Source organism: Ostrea edulis, chromosome 4 (assembly GCF_947568905.1).
Source record: "Ostrea edulis chromosome 4, xbOstEdul1.1, whole genome shotgun sequence".
NCBI classification, from domain to species: Eukaryota; Metazoa; Mollusca; class Bivalvia; order Ostreida; family Ostreidae; genus Ostrea; species Ostrea edulis.
The window spans coordinates 13,194,286-13,208,133 of NC_079167.1; the positions used below are offsets into that span (position 1 = coordinate 13,194,286).

Here is a 13,848-nt window from a genome sequence, read left to right on the forward strand (position 1 = left end):
TAAAGAAAGTAGTTTTTAAAACAATATATCATGAATTCAGTCATGGTTTAGTGAAATGAATACCGGTAATTCTTCTAAAGGTCTTAATTATAGAATAAACAAGACATCACTTTGTATGGATATGTATTTATTACATGTAGCATTGCCTTGTAAGTACCTGAAATATTTTTGTAGATGTAGAATCTGTAATACTAAGCCACCTGTTTAAGCTTTTTTTACCAAGAAAAAACAGAATTTGTAAATTGTGTTCGAAAAATGAAATTGGTGATCGAGTTTCACTACTTATTTAATTGTTGCGATACACTTATAAATTCTACAATCAAGAATTAATTATATGCCAAAGTATTTTTACTTATATCCAAATGTGTTTAAATTTGAACAACTTTTTAAAGCAAAAAAATACAACATTGATAAAATTATGTAAATTTATAAAAACCATTATTGGAAGAGTTAGCTCTCCTGGTTAGGAATGTGCCTGTGTTATATATTTACAAACTGTTCTTTGTTATTTATCTCCACACTGTCCAATATGTCAGATTATAAAAATAAACATTGTCAATGTTATATCCAGGGGTCCATGTTTGCCCAACTCTTAATTTTGTATTCCTTATAGGAGTTAAGATATGGATCATTGTTTGTTACAGTCTTTTGATATTGACATAGTAAGAAATTTAGTGGATATGCTATAAGTATATATTAAACACATTAAAGGCTTTCTTGTGATCAACCTGAGTAGCATATCTTAATTATCAAAGAATGAATGAATCAGTATGGGCAGCATCGCAATTACGTTAATAAATCACATCTGTCGTACCAGTCTACATCACAATTTTGTTTTACAAAAACAACAAATTAACTTTTAAAATATCATTTTATTCTATTTCAGTAATACTGCATATAATATAAAAATCAAACATCACACTATTACACAAGTTTACTGTTAGTATTCTAAACTAGGTCTGAATTAATATAATTTGTATGCCCTTTGCAACTCCTTTTTTGACCTATGAGTAGGTATTAGTTCATAATAATATTTCATTTTTGACCCAAAATATCAATAAATTACATCTAAATGAGAAAATCAACTTTATCAAATTTTGACACAACTGATGTAATTTAACATAATGATAAAGCTCATGCCAAAATTCAAGACAGCTGGCACAAGAACAAACTTATAGAAAAGGTTAGAGTAATCTGAAACAACAAAAATTATTTTCTCTAGAAAACTGGCAATATTTTGGGCATTTTTATTCAACATATTGATTTAGGCCCTGCTCATTTCAATTATTAAATGAAATCTACTTTGCCCTAAGACTTTATATTTTCTCTTGTTGTAATTTTTTTTAAAGTGGTTGATGTGGTATTCCATCAGTCACTAAGTACATGGATCTTGTCTGAAGAGGTTTCACAAGTCTTTCAAGGATCCAATGTCTGACAATATAAGAATAAACATTTAAAAAATGCAATACATATCACAAACTTCTTCCTATATATCTGTATGTGTATTAATTATTTTAGCAGGATTTATATTTTAGCACCTTGGGTGTTCAGAAACAATTCCATGGTTGTCCAAATATATGAAAATCTCTATTTATCCATTATCATACATTTATGTACATTAAAAAAAAAATACAATTGCACCAAAATTTTAATATGCTAAAATAAAATGCATATATACAGTATCTACTGTGAATATTTGATCACTTACATGTGTTTAATGGCCTTCGTTTTCTAAATGTTCTTGAATTCATTGTCCACCATAAACTATAAAATAGATATTTCTTTTTAAATTATAAATTAGAATTTTCATTCATTTATCCTTGACCTTAATCATCATGTTCATTTATGTTGACTGAACTTAGTAAACTACAACATATTTTTTTTTATTTATTCTATATCAACTTTTTGAGAAATCTATAAAATACAACTTTATTTCATTTTTCATATTAATTTTTTAATTTTCAATGAAACTTGTGTATATCAGATATGCTTTATACCCAAAAATTCTTTGATTTATCCAGAACACAGGATGTTCCAGTAAATACATTGATTGTATAACATCAAAACCTCCGACTGAAATGTGTCACAGTATTAAAACAAGAGGTGTAAGAATACCCCACCCCCCACCCCCACTTACCCCAAACTTCCAAAGAGTGTTGTTTTAATAGGTATAAATTACCTCTTTCCTGAGTGTAATAAAGAAAGGGCATGACAAAACCTTGGGTAGTCTCTTCTCTAGGGAGAAATGGATAAGAGATAAATTCGATAGGGAAAATCTTCGTCCCATGGGTAGTCCATGTATGATATGGTGACTGCAGGTGGAAAGGACAATGCTTTAGAGCCTGGAAACCATTGAGTCAACAGACGGACGGACAACCCGATTCCAGTATCCCCCAACCCACACTTTGTTGCGGGGGGGGGGGGGGGGGGGGGGGGTATAATAACATTAATAGAGCTGTTGCAAACTTGAAGAAACTTGATAGAATAACATCAAATTATATGAAAGGTTTTTTTTTCAGCATAAAACTACACCTGTATAAAAAACATGAATTTTGATATCAAAGGGATATGTTTTACAACTATTTTCCCATCAGTTTACAGTATAGTTCTTACTTATATTGAAAAGCCCCTATATAAAATATCCAAATTGCCAGTTGTTTCCCTTTGTTGAACTCTAAAGTACAGCAAGATGCAAATAAAGTTTTGTTCACACTTGGTGGGTACAGCTGCTTGCATAATGGCTTCATTCATATATTACTTAAAGGATGATTACCAGTTGCTATGCAACCACCAGAACTGCAGGGAAACACTTCATAAGTTTATGAGTATTTGAGAATAAACTAGCTCAAACAGAAATCAAAATTCAACCTCTTTCTTTGTTAATTGCATTGATTTTGTCAAAGAGGAAATAAATTACTATTTAATTTACATGTTCAATTTAATGGCAAAAGTCAAATAATTTCTTCCAGATCTGGACCAAGTTCCACAAAAGTTAATAATCAAGTTTAACTGACAATTAACGTCTAGTTATCACTATATATCATATAAATGTATGCGTTAATGACAAGTAAACAATTAGTTAAAGTTAGCTAACCTTTATGCAAATGGGTCATGGTCAGTGGCTGAATAAATTCACACTTTCATAACTTCTATTTTCATATACACATAGCCAGTCTACAATAATACGTACAGACTCTGTTCTCGCCCCTGTGTTCAGTAGAATACTGACTGTGTCTCAATTACAGAAGACTCGATATCTCAGAAACTGCATGTTCAGTTAACAGTAGCACATAAATAAGTTAGGAATTGAATACAGGTATATCATACCTTGTCTACAGGAGCAGTGGAACTTCCCTCCAACTAGTGGTGTACAGATATCTGTAACCGCTGGACAGGACCCAGGTCTACACGAAATAAATCTCTTCTTGGTGTTTACTTTATACACTACAGAGGAAATAGAATTAACATCTGAGCTAGTAATGGCCATGACCACAGAGCTCTGGATTCCAGCAGAATCCTGTGTTTTTAACATTGTGTCATACAGACTCCATGCAGACAAAAGTGGTTGTGTGACTTGAGCTGACGGTTCAGATGAGAACTGTGGTTGGGACGCTGACACCTGGGGTTGAGATGTAAGAGACAGAGATGAACTGGATATAATTTCAACTGGTGGAGTCTTCTGGTGAACTGTCCTTGAAGATTCAAGATGTTGAAACCAGTCATAATCTTTTCCTATATTTTTGTAGGAGTCTTGAGCAGTATTGAGGGTTTGAGAGGGATAAACATTTCTGTTCAATGTTGATTTATTATTTCTCTCTCCAATGAATGATTGTGTAAATGATGGTTGTATAACAGACGGTTTGTTGTTGTGATGTTCACTTGATGAATACGGTAATGAGACATATTGAGCAGCAGTTACTTCCCCTGATGTTGTGTCTGCCGACAGAGATTCCAGTGATGACATTGTAGTAGGTTCCAGATTAAAACCTAAATCTACAAAATCAATAACTCTGAATCAATCATTTACCTAACACTAGAAGCCAGGAGAGAAACTATACCCCGTTTTATGTGTATGCCTGGAAGGGAGAAAGTGTGACAAGACAAGGCCAAAAGGACCCCTGAATTATTTTAAATATACATACATGTAATCTAAAAAAAATTATCTTCCTGTAAACAAACTTTTCACTATATGATTAGTATGTTTACAGGAAGAAAACAACAGTGCCTTTGCCCTGAATCTCCTGTCAGGTGCTCTTCCATTTGACCTACATCTACATCTATCAGGTCACTGGATGTCAATTTAACCTGTCTGACTTCTACATTCACCCCCTTAAGTGTCTTCAACTCTGAACACTACCATGCAAGATTTCACCTGTCAGGTAACCAGGAGCAGGTCATGGTAGTAACCAAATGTAACGAGGAAGCAGAAAATGCAATGGAGCATATATGGATTGGATCCTGGAATCCCTGAAGATCCAGTTAGGTGCTCTACAAACCAATCTGATTAAAACTAGATCCTGGAATCTGAGCTACCCAGACTGATATCCATGGTCCGTATAGGCTTAATTACTACATTCCTTCCTCCTTAATTTGTCTTCATCCTCGAAGACACACAACCCAGGTTCTTTACGCCCCTGGCAGGAGTTTCATCTGCAAATCCAGGGGTGGTCAATGACACCGAAGGTAGAATACATGTATATAGGAGAGAGGAGAAAATCTGTGGTTGGACTGGGATATCGGCATGGGTAGCCCAGTGGTTAGAGCACCTGACCAGAAATAAAAGATTTTTTTTAAAAAAGAGCACCTGACTAGTAATGCAGGGGTCCCAGGTTCGATTCTTGGTCCAGCCAAAGATTTTCTCCTCTCTCCTATATATACTTAGTCTAAAGCAATTACTGTGGTAGAATAAATGATACAATACAATATGCCACAAATCATGGCTATTAAGTGCTAAAAATTCCAAAATCTTCTATCTTAAAGGAATATATACCTGATCGCACTTCAGTTAAATAGGAGAGGAAGAGCATCAAACAGCCTGCACATTCACCAAAACATTTCATTTTGATATGGATGTTTCTGGTTCACTTTTCTGATTCATCAGGTGTTAATTACTGTAAAAAAAAAAAAAAAAAAAAGGATGAACCTAAATTACGGAATAAACTGTATATTAAAGATATGCGGTGCAGATAACGGTATTATGCCGTAGTACCGATCTTAAAAAGATGTTACTTACTTAGAAAATACATGAGTGATGATGACGATCAGACTGCCATGATTCTACTTTCACTTTCAAGTAAACTCTTTTGCAGTGAAGGTGTGTTTACTCTATATGTCGAATTTCCTCTATGAAAACACATGTGTCAGTGAATAAATAGATTAACATCAACTCGATTAAAAGGTAAGTTATATAATTAGGTAAGTTTTATTAGGCGTATCTATTAAAAGATAATATCTGATAAGCTTTAAAATCTGTAAAATCAATCGATATCAAAGTTGGAAGTGTCAAAGTAATCAGGTAATATACTGTTTTGGTTTCAAGTTCATTTATTTCTTTGCTCCAACTGGCCCATTAGAGTGTACACTTATACCACGAAAGAGAGTTGGCTATCATATATGAAAAGACTTTAAGATTATCTTTGCTACATTTTCTAATATAGTTCGATCGTAATATAAGCACCCACCCCATTTTTGGTAACATTTCCTCAGAACAAGCCTTCAGAATACAGTTATCAGAACATGTTAACTTGATTCAATACTTATAAAGATTCTCAGTGCAAAATATATAAAGTTGTTAGAAGTAATTTATATTTATTTATTTTAATATTAGTGTGCACTTTTTCTACATCAGCTAGCTAGGTGCTCTATGAAAACTGATCCATGGATTATATCTTGAGAAATCTGTTTTAAGATATTTTTATCAAATACAGTATTTGAGTTCAATGTATTTATATTGACTCTTGGAGAAATATACTTGAAAAAATTATCATTTAGCAACAATTGCAAAGGGACACTTACTGCGCAATATTAAGATGTATATATATATGTACGTATACTGTGCATTAGAAATGTATATTGTTTCAGGTCTCAGAGAACTGAAATCTATCAATTTTAACATTTCAATAGTACCCGATATTCCTTTATTGCCCAAAGTCTAAAAGTAAAGCAATATATCAGGTACTATTAAATGTTAAAATTGATAGTATTATAAATTAATTAATACATAATAGATAGGAAAATCACATTGTGTATATGCATATCAGACATATGATCATAAGGATTTTTAAAGCATAAATTTCTTGAGGGAGAACTTGGCCAAACCAGGACATTTGCTAATCAACATTCATCAATTTTTTAATTGAGCACGCCAGCAAAGTTAATTCACTAATTTTAGTCTTTTAAAGATTATGCTTTATATAGTAATTACCTTAGAATGTTGACTTTTCACAAACTTATTCATTGAAAATTCAGAGTTTATATAATGGGTAAACTTGTTTGATATATACTGATCTAAATTTTTTATCAAAAGACAGTTCTGAACAATATTAGAATATCCATATGCTCAATTTGATCTTCTTTGCTGCAGTATATAATTCTGAATGCAGGAATTTAGAGATATTTATTTTATAGGAATTTACGACCTGGATGTCCAGAATTTGAAGCAAAGAGATAACTACGCAGAGTTTTTATCTGGATGAACTATAACACTGACACAGCAATGCTCCCTCGCTACAACTTCTTCCGGACCTGTCTTTCATGCTGGTCCCCAATGTCATCTGTAATCCGGGTACCAGCTGAGTGGTGGAACAGAGGCTATAAGGTTCCCATGGTTACGTGCTCCAAGATTTGTGGGTTACGTTGGACCACAGCCATTCACAAACAGTGCTATAGCACAAACTCTGACTCGGGACTCAAAGTGGAGAAAAATCCTTACTATGAAAAATACAAAGCAAAACTACAGACACTGAAACAGTAAAATTTCATGATTTACTTTGCATAATTATTATTGATACTTACACATTTTATAATGATATGCCTTATAATACAATGTTTGTTTGTTATATGTGGAAACCACAATGAACTTTAAAGTGTATATTTGTATATTGAAGCAATAAATGTCTGCAGAAATACAGTATATACACACAGCTTGTTCTTTGAAAATCAAATTATTGTAGATCAGATCCAGAAAAATATGCTGCAAAACTGAAAGAGATTGAGGATAAAGAAATGGAACAAATTAAACAGAGGAAAAAAGACTTATCTACACCACCAGACCCCGATAAAGGAAGTAAGAATGAAGAATATGATCAGAAGTTCAGTGGATCTTGGCCTCCTAAGGTACAGTGTTTAACAAATATGATGGTATTAAATAGATGTATTAGAATTGAAGGGTTTCTCATAACTCATCAGTTTATAATCATGCATAGATTAACTGCAGCACTAAACATTGTAAATTTTCCTTTCTTTTCTGTAGAGCCTGAATGAAATAATGAAGGTAGATTTAATTAAGGACAAAACCTCGGCTGAAATTGAACAGGTATGGGAGTTTTGGTGAGATCAACTATTCTGTTTAACATCTCCAGCACTCAGACACTAACTGTGTCTCTGCAGTACTGAGATGGTAAACATTTCTCTGATTAACAATCTAACATTGTCAGTAATGAGATGGTAAACATTTCTCTGATTAACAATCTAGCATTTTCAGTAGTGATGTGGTAAATATTTCTCTGATTGTCTAACATTGTCAGTACTGAGATGGTAAACATTCTGATTGTCTAACTACATGTAAATGTTTCTCTAATTGTAGATTTGGAATGAGCACCATGTTACCAAAGACTGCATATTTGGTGTGGTACAGGTATTACATTTAGACTTATTTTGGTTGTTTAATCAATTTTGAATTTTAAATGTTTGGTTTCATGTAATTTGTGATGAGAGCAAATACAGATTCAAAGCATTTCAGAGGTATTGAATTTCTAATGCCACTCCCTGCCAGTATCAAATGTTGATCAATTAGTCAATATACACAATAAACTAGCTTCCACCTGCATGTTAAGTAAGGAGTATAATTTCATTTTTTGACCAGTTTCATTCTCACTTGGTTCATTTAGTGCCCTTCAGTTGTGCAGTCCCCCTTGAACTGAGGTCACTTAAAATGTGTTGTTGTTTTCTTTCATTTTAGTGATTTTGAAGTTGAAACTTTTAACAATAGCATATTTGTAGAAAGTGCATAAGCACTTCATGAAAAATATGCTAGTTTCATAGTCTCAAATTTATAACCCCATGATTTTAGCTCTATAGCTGGTCAAGTAGACAACTGTTTTAAAATGCATAGAACTCCTCCGACAATGTTTATCTGATTTCATTGAAATTTTAGCATAAAGGCACATCACAATTTCATCTACATCAAATTTTCATTTTAGTGAATGATATTGTGAAAATTAATTAAAATAAGTTTTTTTTAATGCATTGTAAAATTGCATCGGCGAAAAGATTGTTAAGTACCTTTCCTTGTACATAGCTAGTATTAAACAACATCAGGTGCAGGGAAGAAAAACAATGATTTACCAGTGGATGGAAAGATTATGATTTTGAAATGAAATACATTTGTACTTATATTTTCAAATTCCAATTTCAATAACATTCTGTCAAATATAAAGAAAATTAGGTTTATCTCCCCTCCAAAATATGTGTATACCTTTGTGCCATTTCATATTATTCATTTGTCCTTGATGTTATGTTTCAGAGATGACTTATGGATTATTCCTCCTTAAACAAAAATTCTAACCAAAAAATTCTAAATCAGTTTAGCACAGTACCATCCACATCCCAGCAGACTTGAATCCTTTTCTGCTTATGCTTGAATACTGGTACTCACTGCAGCTAATTCAGAATAACATGTAACATTGTTTTATATACAGCAAGGAGATTACGACAATGTAAAGGACAAGGCTAAACTTTGCCCATTGGTAAGTTTTAATTCTTGGAATCATGATCTTATTGCAAGCTTTTTCTGATCATGTAACTAGTGTCAAGATTGTAATAAAAACTGACGGAGAAATTAAGAAATTTGACATTGTTCAAAATTTTCAGTTTGAAAACTGTAGAATATCTTCAGTAAAGTGGTAGTGTTGGAAATTCAGAATTTTGTTTAATGTAACAAAGAATTGCAAATTTGAATTTTAAAAGGACAAAGAATATATTTCTGATTTAATTTTTGCCACACTTGCTAAAACTTCTGTTAGAAAAATTATGTCAGTGTTTTACTGACATCCTTCTTTACAAGAAGAGAATTGAATGTCTTTAGATATATACGCAAGGAATTTATTATTGCTTGATTTAGCAAGAAGTACCACTCACAAAATAAAATTACCCTCCGTTATTTTTATGTTGCTGAAATACAGGTGAATTCAAAACTCTTGTTCAACAGTCCATTTGTGAATTTGTGTTCTTATGGCTTGATGTCTCCGAGTCATTTCATTATATCAAGTACTCATGTAAGATAAAGAATCTATAGCATCTAAAATATTTATGTTTACTGCATTTGAAATATTTGTTTTTGGATCTGAAGCTATTTACCAGTCCTGGCATGTGTAAAATACAGAGACATGCACTTTTCAGTTTATCTACCCCATACCAAGGAATGATGGTTATGAGTTTATTATGTCCCAGTTTGATGGGAATGTGATCTACTTTACTCCTCTAGCAGTCTACCAATCACTCAAAGAGAATGCCCCGCCCTGTCTGACGGTGGCGCATTTCACAGAATTCAAGGAAGACAAAGGTAATGCATGTTCTACTGTAATCCAAGAGAATATCTGACCCTGAATCTGTCAATAAAAGCAGGGAATACTTCTTACTTGGGTTTCATTAGTCATTTCTGCTTTGGTAAATGTATTGTTCTTCTAATAAGGATATAAACATCTTTGCCAAAGTACTCATGAAAAATTTCGACAGTATTTCCTTCATTTAAATTGCTATAAGCCACCTTTGAAGAAGCATCTGTTGGTTTTGGGTTATTTTTTTTTTTAGTTACAGCTAATCCATGCATAACATTTAATTCAATAAAATGGTTTGCATGTATAGGCACTGTAAAGCCATGATTATGTCGAGGACATGGCAGATATATAATGATGTGATTTAGATATGAAATGATTTGGGCTAGATTACTCTTGTTTGGTTCATGAATATAAACTACCTAAACTATTTCATATCCACCACAGATGGTTTGTTGTTTTCTTCATTCAGTAAATAAACCGGTTAACTGAAAATTTAATTATGCCAAGCCTGATGATCCTTATATTTTCTTGTGTTAATTTTTAAGTTGGCAGCCAGTATTAATCTTCATTTTATCATTTTCATAGGAATTGTTCTTATGGTTGGACAGTATGATGACAAAATTTTGGTGAGTAGCACAATTACTGTTCAGCTAGAAAATCATACTACTGAAAGATTCTCGATTGGGAATTTAAAGTTAAACAATAAGCGAAGAAACTGTTATAACTGTACATCTTGTCAATTACAGGCTGAAATCAATTTAGATTAAACAAAAGTAATTTTCAAAAATCCAATTTTCAATTCTCAGAAATAATAAATAGGAAAATAGGGAAAATGACATTTTTAGAAATAATTGTTACTGAATCAAGTATTTTATAATGTTTTAAAAATGCTTAAAATTGATTTTTACTTCCTGGACCTCCCAGATGGGTGCTGCTGAGCACCCATCAAGCACAGCGTATCCATGCATCAAGCATAAGCAAACTTATTTTTGCATCCATCAAGTGCAGAAAGCCCCTTGTATTCATAAAAAAAGCAACCTCTTGCATCCCAGGTCAATTTCCTGGTAAGGTCGTATTGTGTTATTTCTTTATATTACATTTGTAGGCCATAACAAATCCAGAGAAAATTGACCGCCACACTTCCATGTAATTTTTCTAGTCAGTGTGTTATTTTACCAAAATACTCAAAATGATCTTATTTTCATTGTTTTATTTGGTGTGGGATGCATTTATATGCATGCTCAGTCACAACTGCTGATGTCAATGAAAAAAGAGATGGTAATTTGTAAATATGAAACTCATAAGGACACATGTTTGCAATATATTGACTGGGTTTTTTGGGGATTTGAACCTGGTCTGGTCCGTTGCATTTTCTCCCTACCAGTTACATTTTGTGCAATAGACCAGCCCCTGGAACTGACAGATGAAAATGCCTGTCAAATTGTAAAAGATCCTGTGTTGATGTCTTCAAGGTGTGAAGACGTTTAAAGACTGGAGGGAGGAATGTGGCGGTCAGATGGACTCAATTACCAGTGGCCAGATAGCACAGCTTGGGTTTCTAATTCCAGTCTCAGTCGTTGATTTCCTCTCTTCCTGTTACATTTGGTGCTTTAGACCATCCCCTGAAATTGACAGTTGAAAATTCCTGCCAGGAGATGATATCCTGGGTTGATGTCTTTAAGGTGTGAAGACATTTAAGGAGGGAAGAATGGATTCGATTGCCGGTGTCCAGATAGCACAGTTGGTAGGGCATCTGACTAGAGATGCAGGGGACCTAGGTTTGAATCCTGGTCTGGTCCGTTTTACATTTTCTCCTTTCCTATCACAGACCTTTTGACCTGAGAATCATGGGGTTCATCCATAACTGTAAATAACATGTGTTTTGTGGTACTTTATTCTCTGCAATCTTTTCTTGTCCAGTTTATCAGCAAGACATGTCATTTTGTGTCCTGGTTTGAATCCATTTGGGACTCTACATGATTTTTGTCTGATTTTTATTGTATCAGCATTTTAGTTTACCATAGGCTCCAGTGAGCTTTTTTGATCAAAATTGATCAGTCATCTGTTTTGTTTTTGTTGGCTTCATACTTTTTCACAATTTTTCACAATTTTTACTCCTTCTCTAGAACCACTCAACTACCAAAGTTGGCACAAAGTATCCTTAAGTAAAGGAGATTCCAGTTTATTCAAATGAAGGGTCATCTTCCTTTTCAAGAGGAGATAATAGGGAAGTAGTGAAAATAGGATGTTTGTTGTTTTTTTTTTAATATCTTCTACTCAAGAACTACTGAACCAGAAAACCTGAATTTTGTTTTAAAGTTTCCTTATATGCATGTAGTATAGATTCTGGTTCATTCAAAACATGGCCTCAGGGGCCAGGATAGGACAGCAATACGGGTTCAATATGTTTTTGCATAAAAATATATTGGAAAAACTTTTAAAAAATTTTTCTCAAGAACTACAAGAGTGCATTGTATGATCAAATTAATGTACATGTATAAACATCCCCATGTAAATATGAGGATTCTAGTGGATTTTTTTTTTAAATTATGACTCTCATGAAAATTCATTAAAACCTTCATTTTAAAAAACAGAAGGATGTAAGTTAGTCCAATTTATATGAACTCGACCAGGATTCAAACCCGGGTCCTCATATATTGTAGATTAAAGTTTCTTCATTCCTATTGCCAGAGTGGATCCACATTGAATGGGTTTAAATGTGTCTAAAACTTTTGACCATTAATCCTAATATGGGCAAAGTGATTTTGGGGAGCATTGTTACCCAAGGTCCTCTTGTTTTATGATGAGTGAATTTATATTATGTTTTTAAGTAGTTTAATTAAACTAGCATTGTAGTATGCTTTGTTTGGGGATGGTATTATTTGATAAACATGCTAAACGTAAATTATTTTTGCTGAGGAATTAGGACCTCAAAGACCCAGAAAAACTTATCACCATCCAATCTGATTAAAATTAGATGTGATTCAAAACACAACTTGAGGATTTGAGTAGAGAAATTGATATATAAACTCTAAATTAAAGGTCTTTATGTTGATAAATAAAACATCTACTGATTTGTTTCCAAAAATCTCTGACAAAATGATCTTGTAACTGTTAAAATCAATACAAGTTCTACTTGTTTGTTGCTGATTCAATTAAGTGATCATATGTTACACATGATCATGATGATATTAGAAAAATGCCCCAAAAATTTCACACCCAACATCCCCCCTGGTGTTTTGCTATATCATGTGCAAAAATCCTTATCATATTAAACTTTGCGCATGATAGAAATATATCTTTCAGAGGAATTTTATTCACTGCATAAAATAAAAAATTTGGTAAACTATTGATTTTGAAAAAGTTTAGATTTTCCATAGATAATCAATTCTTTGTAATTAAAAAAAATGTTGTCAAGGGCAATAACTCCTATGCTGGTATTTCTTCTACTGTATGTCTATTATACATGATTTCCCTAATATCCACAATTAATTTATAGATATTTATGAATTAACTTTTTTTTTAAACTGTTGACATTTAAAATTTGTCATTTCAACAAGTTTTTATCTATTTTAATTATTCTGTATAACGAAAATGTGTGATTTTCTGATGTTAACATATACTTCCGTGGTTTTTTTTTTTTTTTATATCTGACATCTTTAAAAATGTGGCAACATACACATTTTCTTTGGTTATTGATTAAATTCAACTATATTGAATGGAAATTAATACAGATTTTGCACTTTTAACCATTAATATTGATAAGTCACATGAGGATCGACCCACCTTAAATTGGCTGTGTGACTAATGGACCATTATTCTGTGCTTGAAACCTTATTTTTAATTTTTTGTTATAGACGAAGAACGAGTCATTGAATGTTATGAAGCAGATGTCTACGTACTATGGGAAATCCTCCACAGATAAATTTAATGCTGTCAGAGTATTCAACCATTTACCAGAAAAATTCAATCATCTAGACTTGATAGAAAATTATAAATTCATGAAAAAAGACTTGGAGAAATATTATACCTGATGGATATTAAATTTTAATAAATTGTTGTACAAATAAAA

The 13,848-nt window shown here is 32.6% G+C and overlaps 2 protein-coding genes across 6 annotated transcripts; one reads left to right on the forward strand and one right to left on the reverse strand.

Moving 5' to 3' along the window:
- Positions 1-855: 855 nt before the first annotated feature.
- On the reverse strand, positions 856-5,323 carry LOC125670360 (uncharacterized). Of its 5 annotated transcripts, none has more exons than XM_048905475.2 (5): positions 5,234-5,322; positions 4,991-5,111; positions 3,328-3,993; positions 1,709-1,764; positions 856-1,431 (listed from the first exon to the last, which is right to left on the reverse strand). In XM_048905475.2, the coding sequence occupies exons 2-4, from the start codon at positions 5,058-5,060 to the stop codon at positions 1,748-1,750; spliced, it is 753 nt and encodes a 250-aa protein (XP_048761432.1). In that variant the 5' UTR covers positions 5,061-5,111; positions 5,234-5,322; the 3' UTR covers positions 856-1,431; positions 1,709-1,747. The 5 variants fall into 5 exon arrangements, with proteins under 5 accessions (XP_048761432.1, XP_056017950.1, XP_048761430.1 ...); XM_048905473.2 differs by lacking the exon at positions 856-1,431 and adding an exon at positions 3,095-3,174 and having other exon boundaries at positions 1,739-1,764; positions 5,234-5,323; XM_056161974.1 differs by lacking the exon at positions 856-1,431 and adding an exon at positions 3,095-3,174 and having other exon boundaries at positions 1,739-1,764; positions 5,245-5,291.
- Positions 5,285-13,848, forward strand: LOC125670359 (ATP synthase mitochondrial F1 complex assembly factor 1-like). Its single transcript, XM_048905472.2, has 9 exons — positions 5,285-5,398; positions 6,628-6,969; positions 7,173-7,335; positions 7,472-7,534; positions 7,805-7,855; positions 8,919-8,966; positions 9,619-9,781; positions 10,362-10,402; positions 13,634-13,848. Exons 2-9 carry the CDS (start codon positions 6,692-6,694, stop codon positions 13,808-13,810), a joined length of 984 nt encoding a protein of 327 aa, XP_048761429.1. The 5' UTR covers positions 5,285-5,398; positions 6,628-6,691; the 3' UTR covers positions 13,811-13,848.

Excerpts from the sequence above, each read along its gene's own strand:
- LOC125670359 (XM_048905472.2), top strand. The coding sequence starts at position 6,692 with ATGAACTATAACACTGACACAGCAATGCTCCCTCGCTACAACTTCTTC. Across the intron at positions 7,535-7,804 it reads CCTCGGCTGAAATTGAACAG|ATTTGGAATGAGCACCATGT; the intron begins GTATGGGAGTTT and ends CTCTAATTGTAG. Across the intron at positions 7,856-8,918 it reads GCATATTTGGTGTGGTACAG|CAAGGAGATTACGACAATGT; the intron begins GTATTACATTTA and ends TTTTATATACAG.
- LOC125670360 (XM_048905473.2), bottom strand. The coding sequence starts at position 5,060 with ATGAAATGTTTTGGTGAATGTGCAGGCTGTTTGATGCTCTTCCTCTCC. Across the intron at positions 3,994-4,990 it reads TTTAACTGAAGTGCGATCAG|ATTTAGGTTTTAATCTGGAA; the intron begins GTATATATTCCT and ends TTGATTTTGTAG. Across the intron at positions 3,175-3,327 it reads CCACTGCTCCTGTAGACAAG|ACTGGCTATGTGTATATGAA; the intron begins GTATGATATACC and ends GTATTATTGTAG.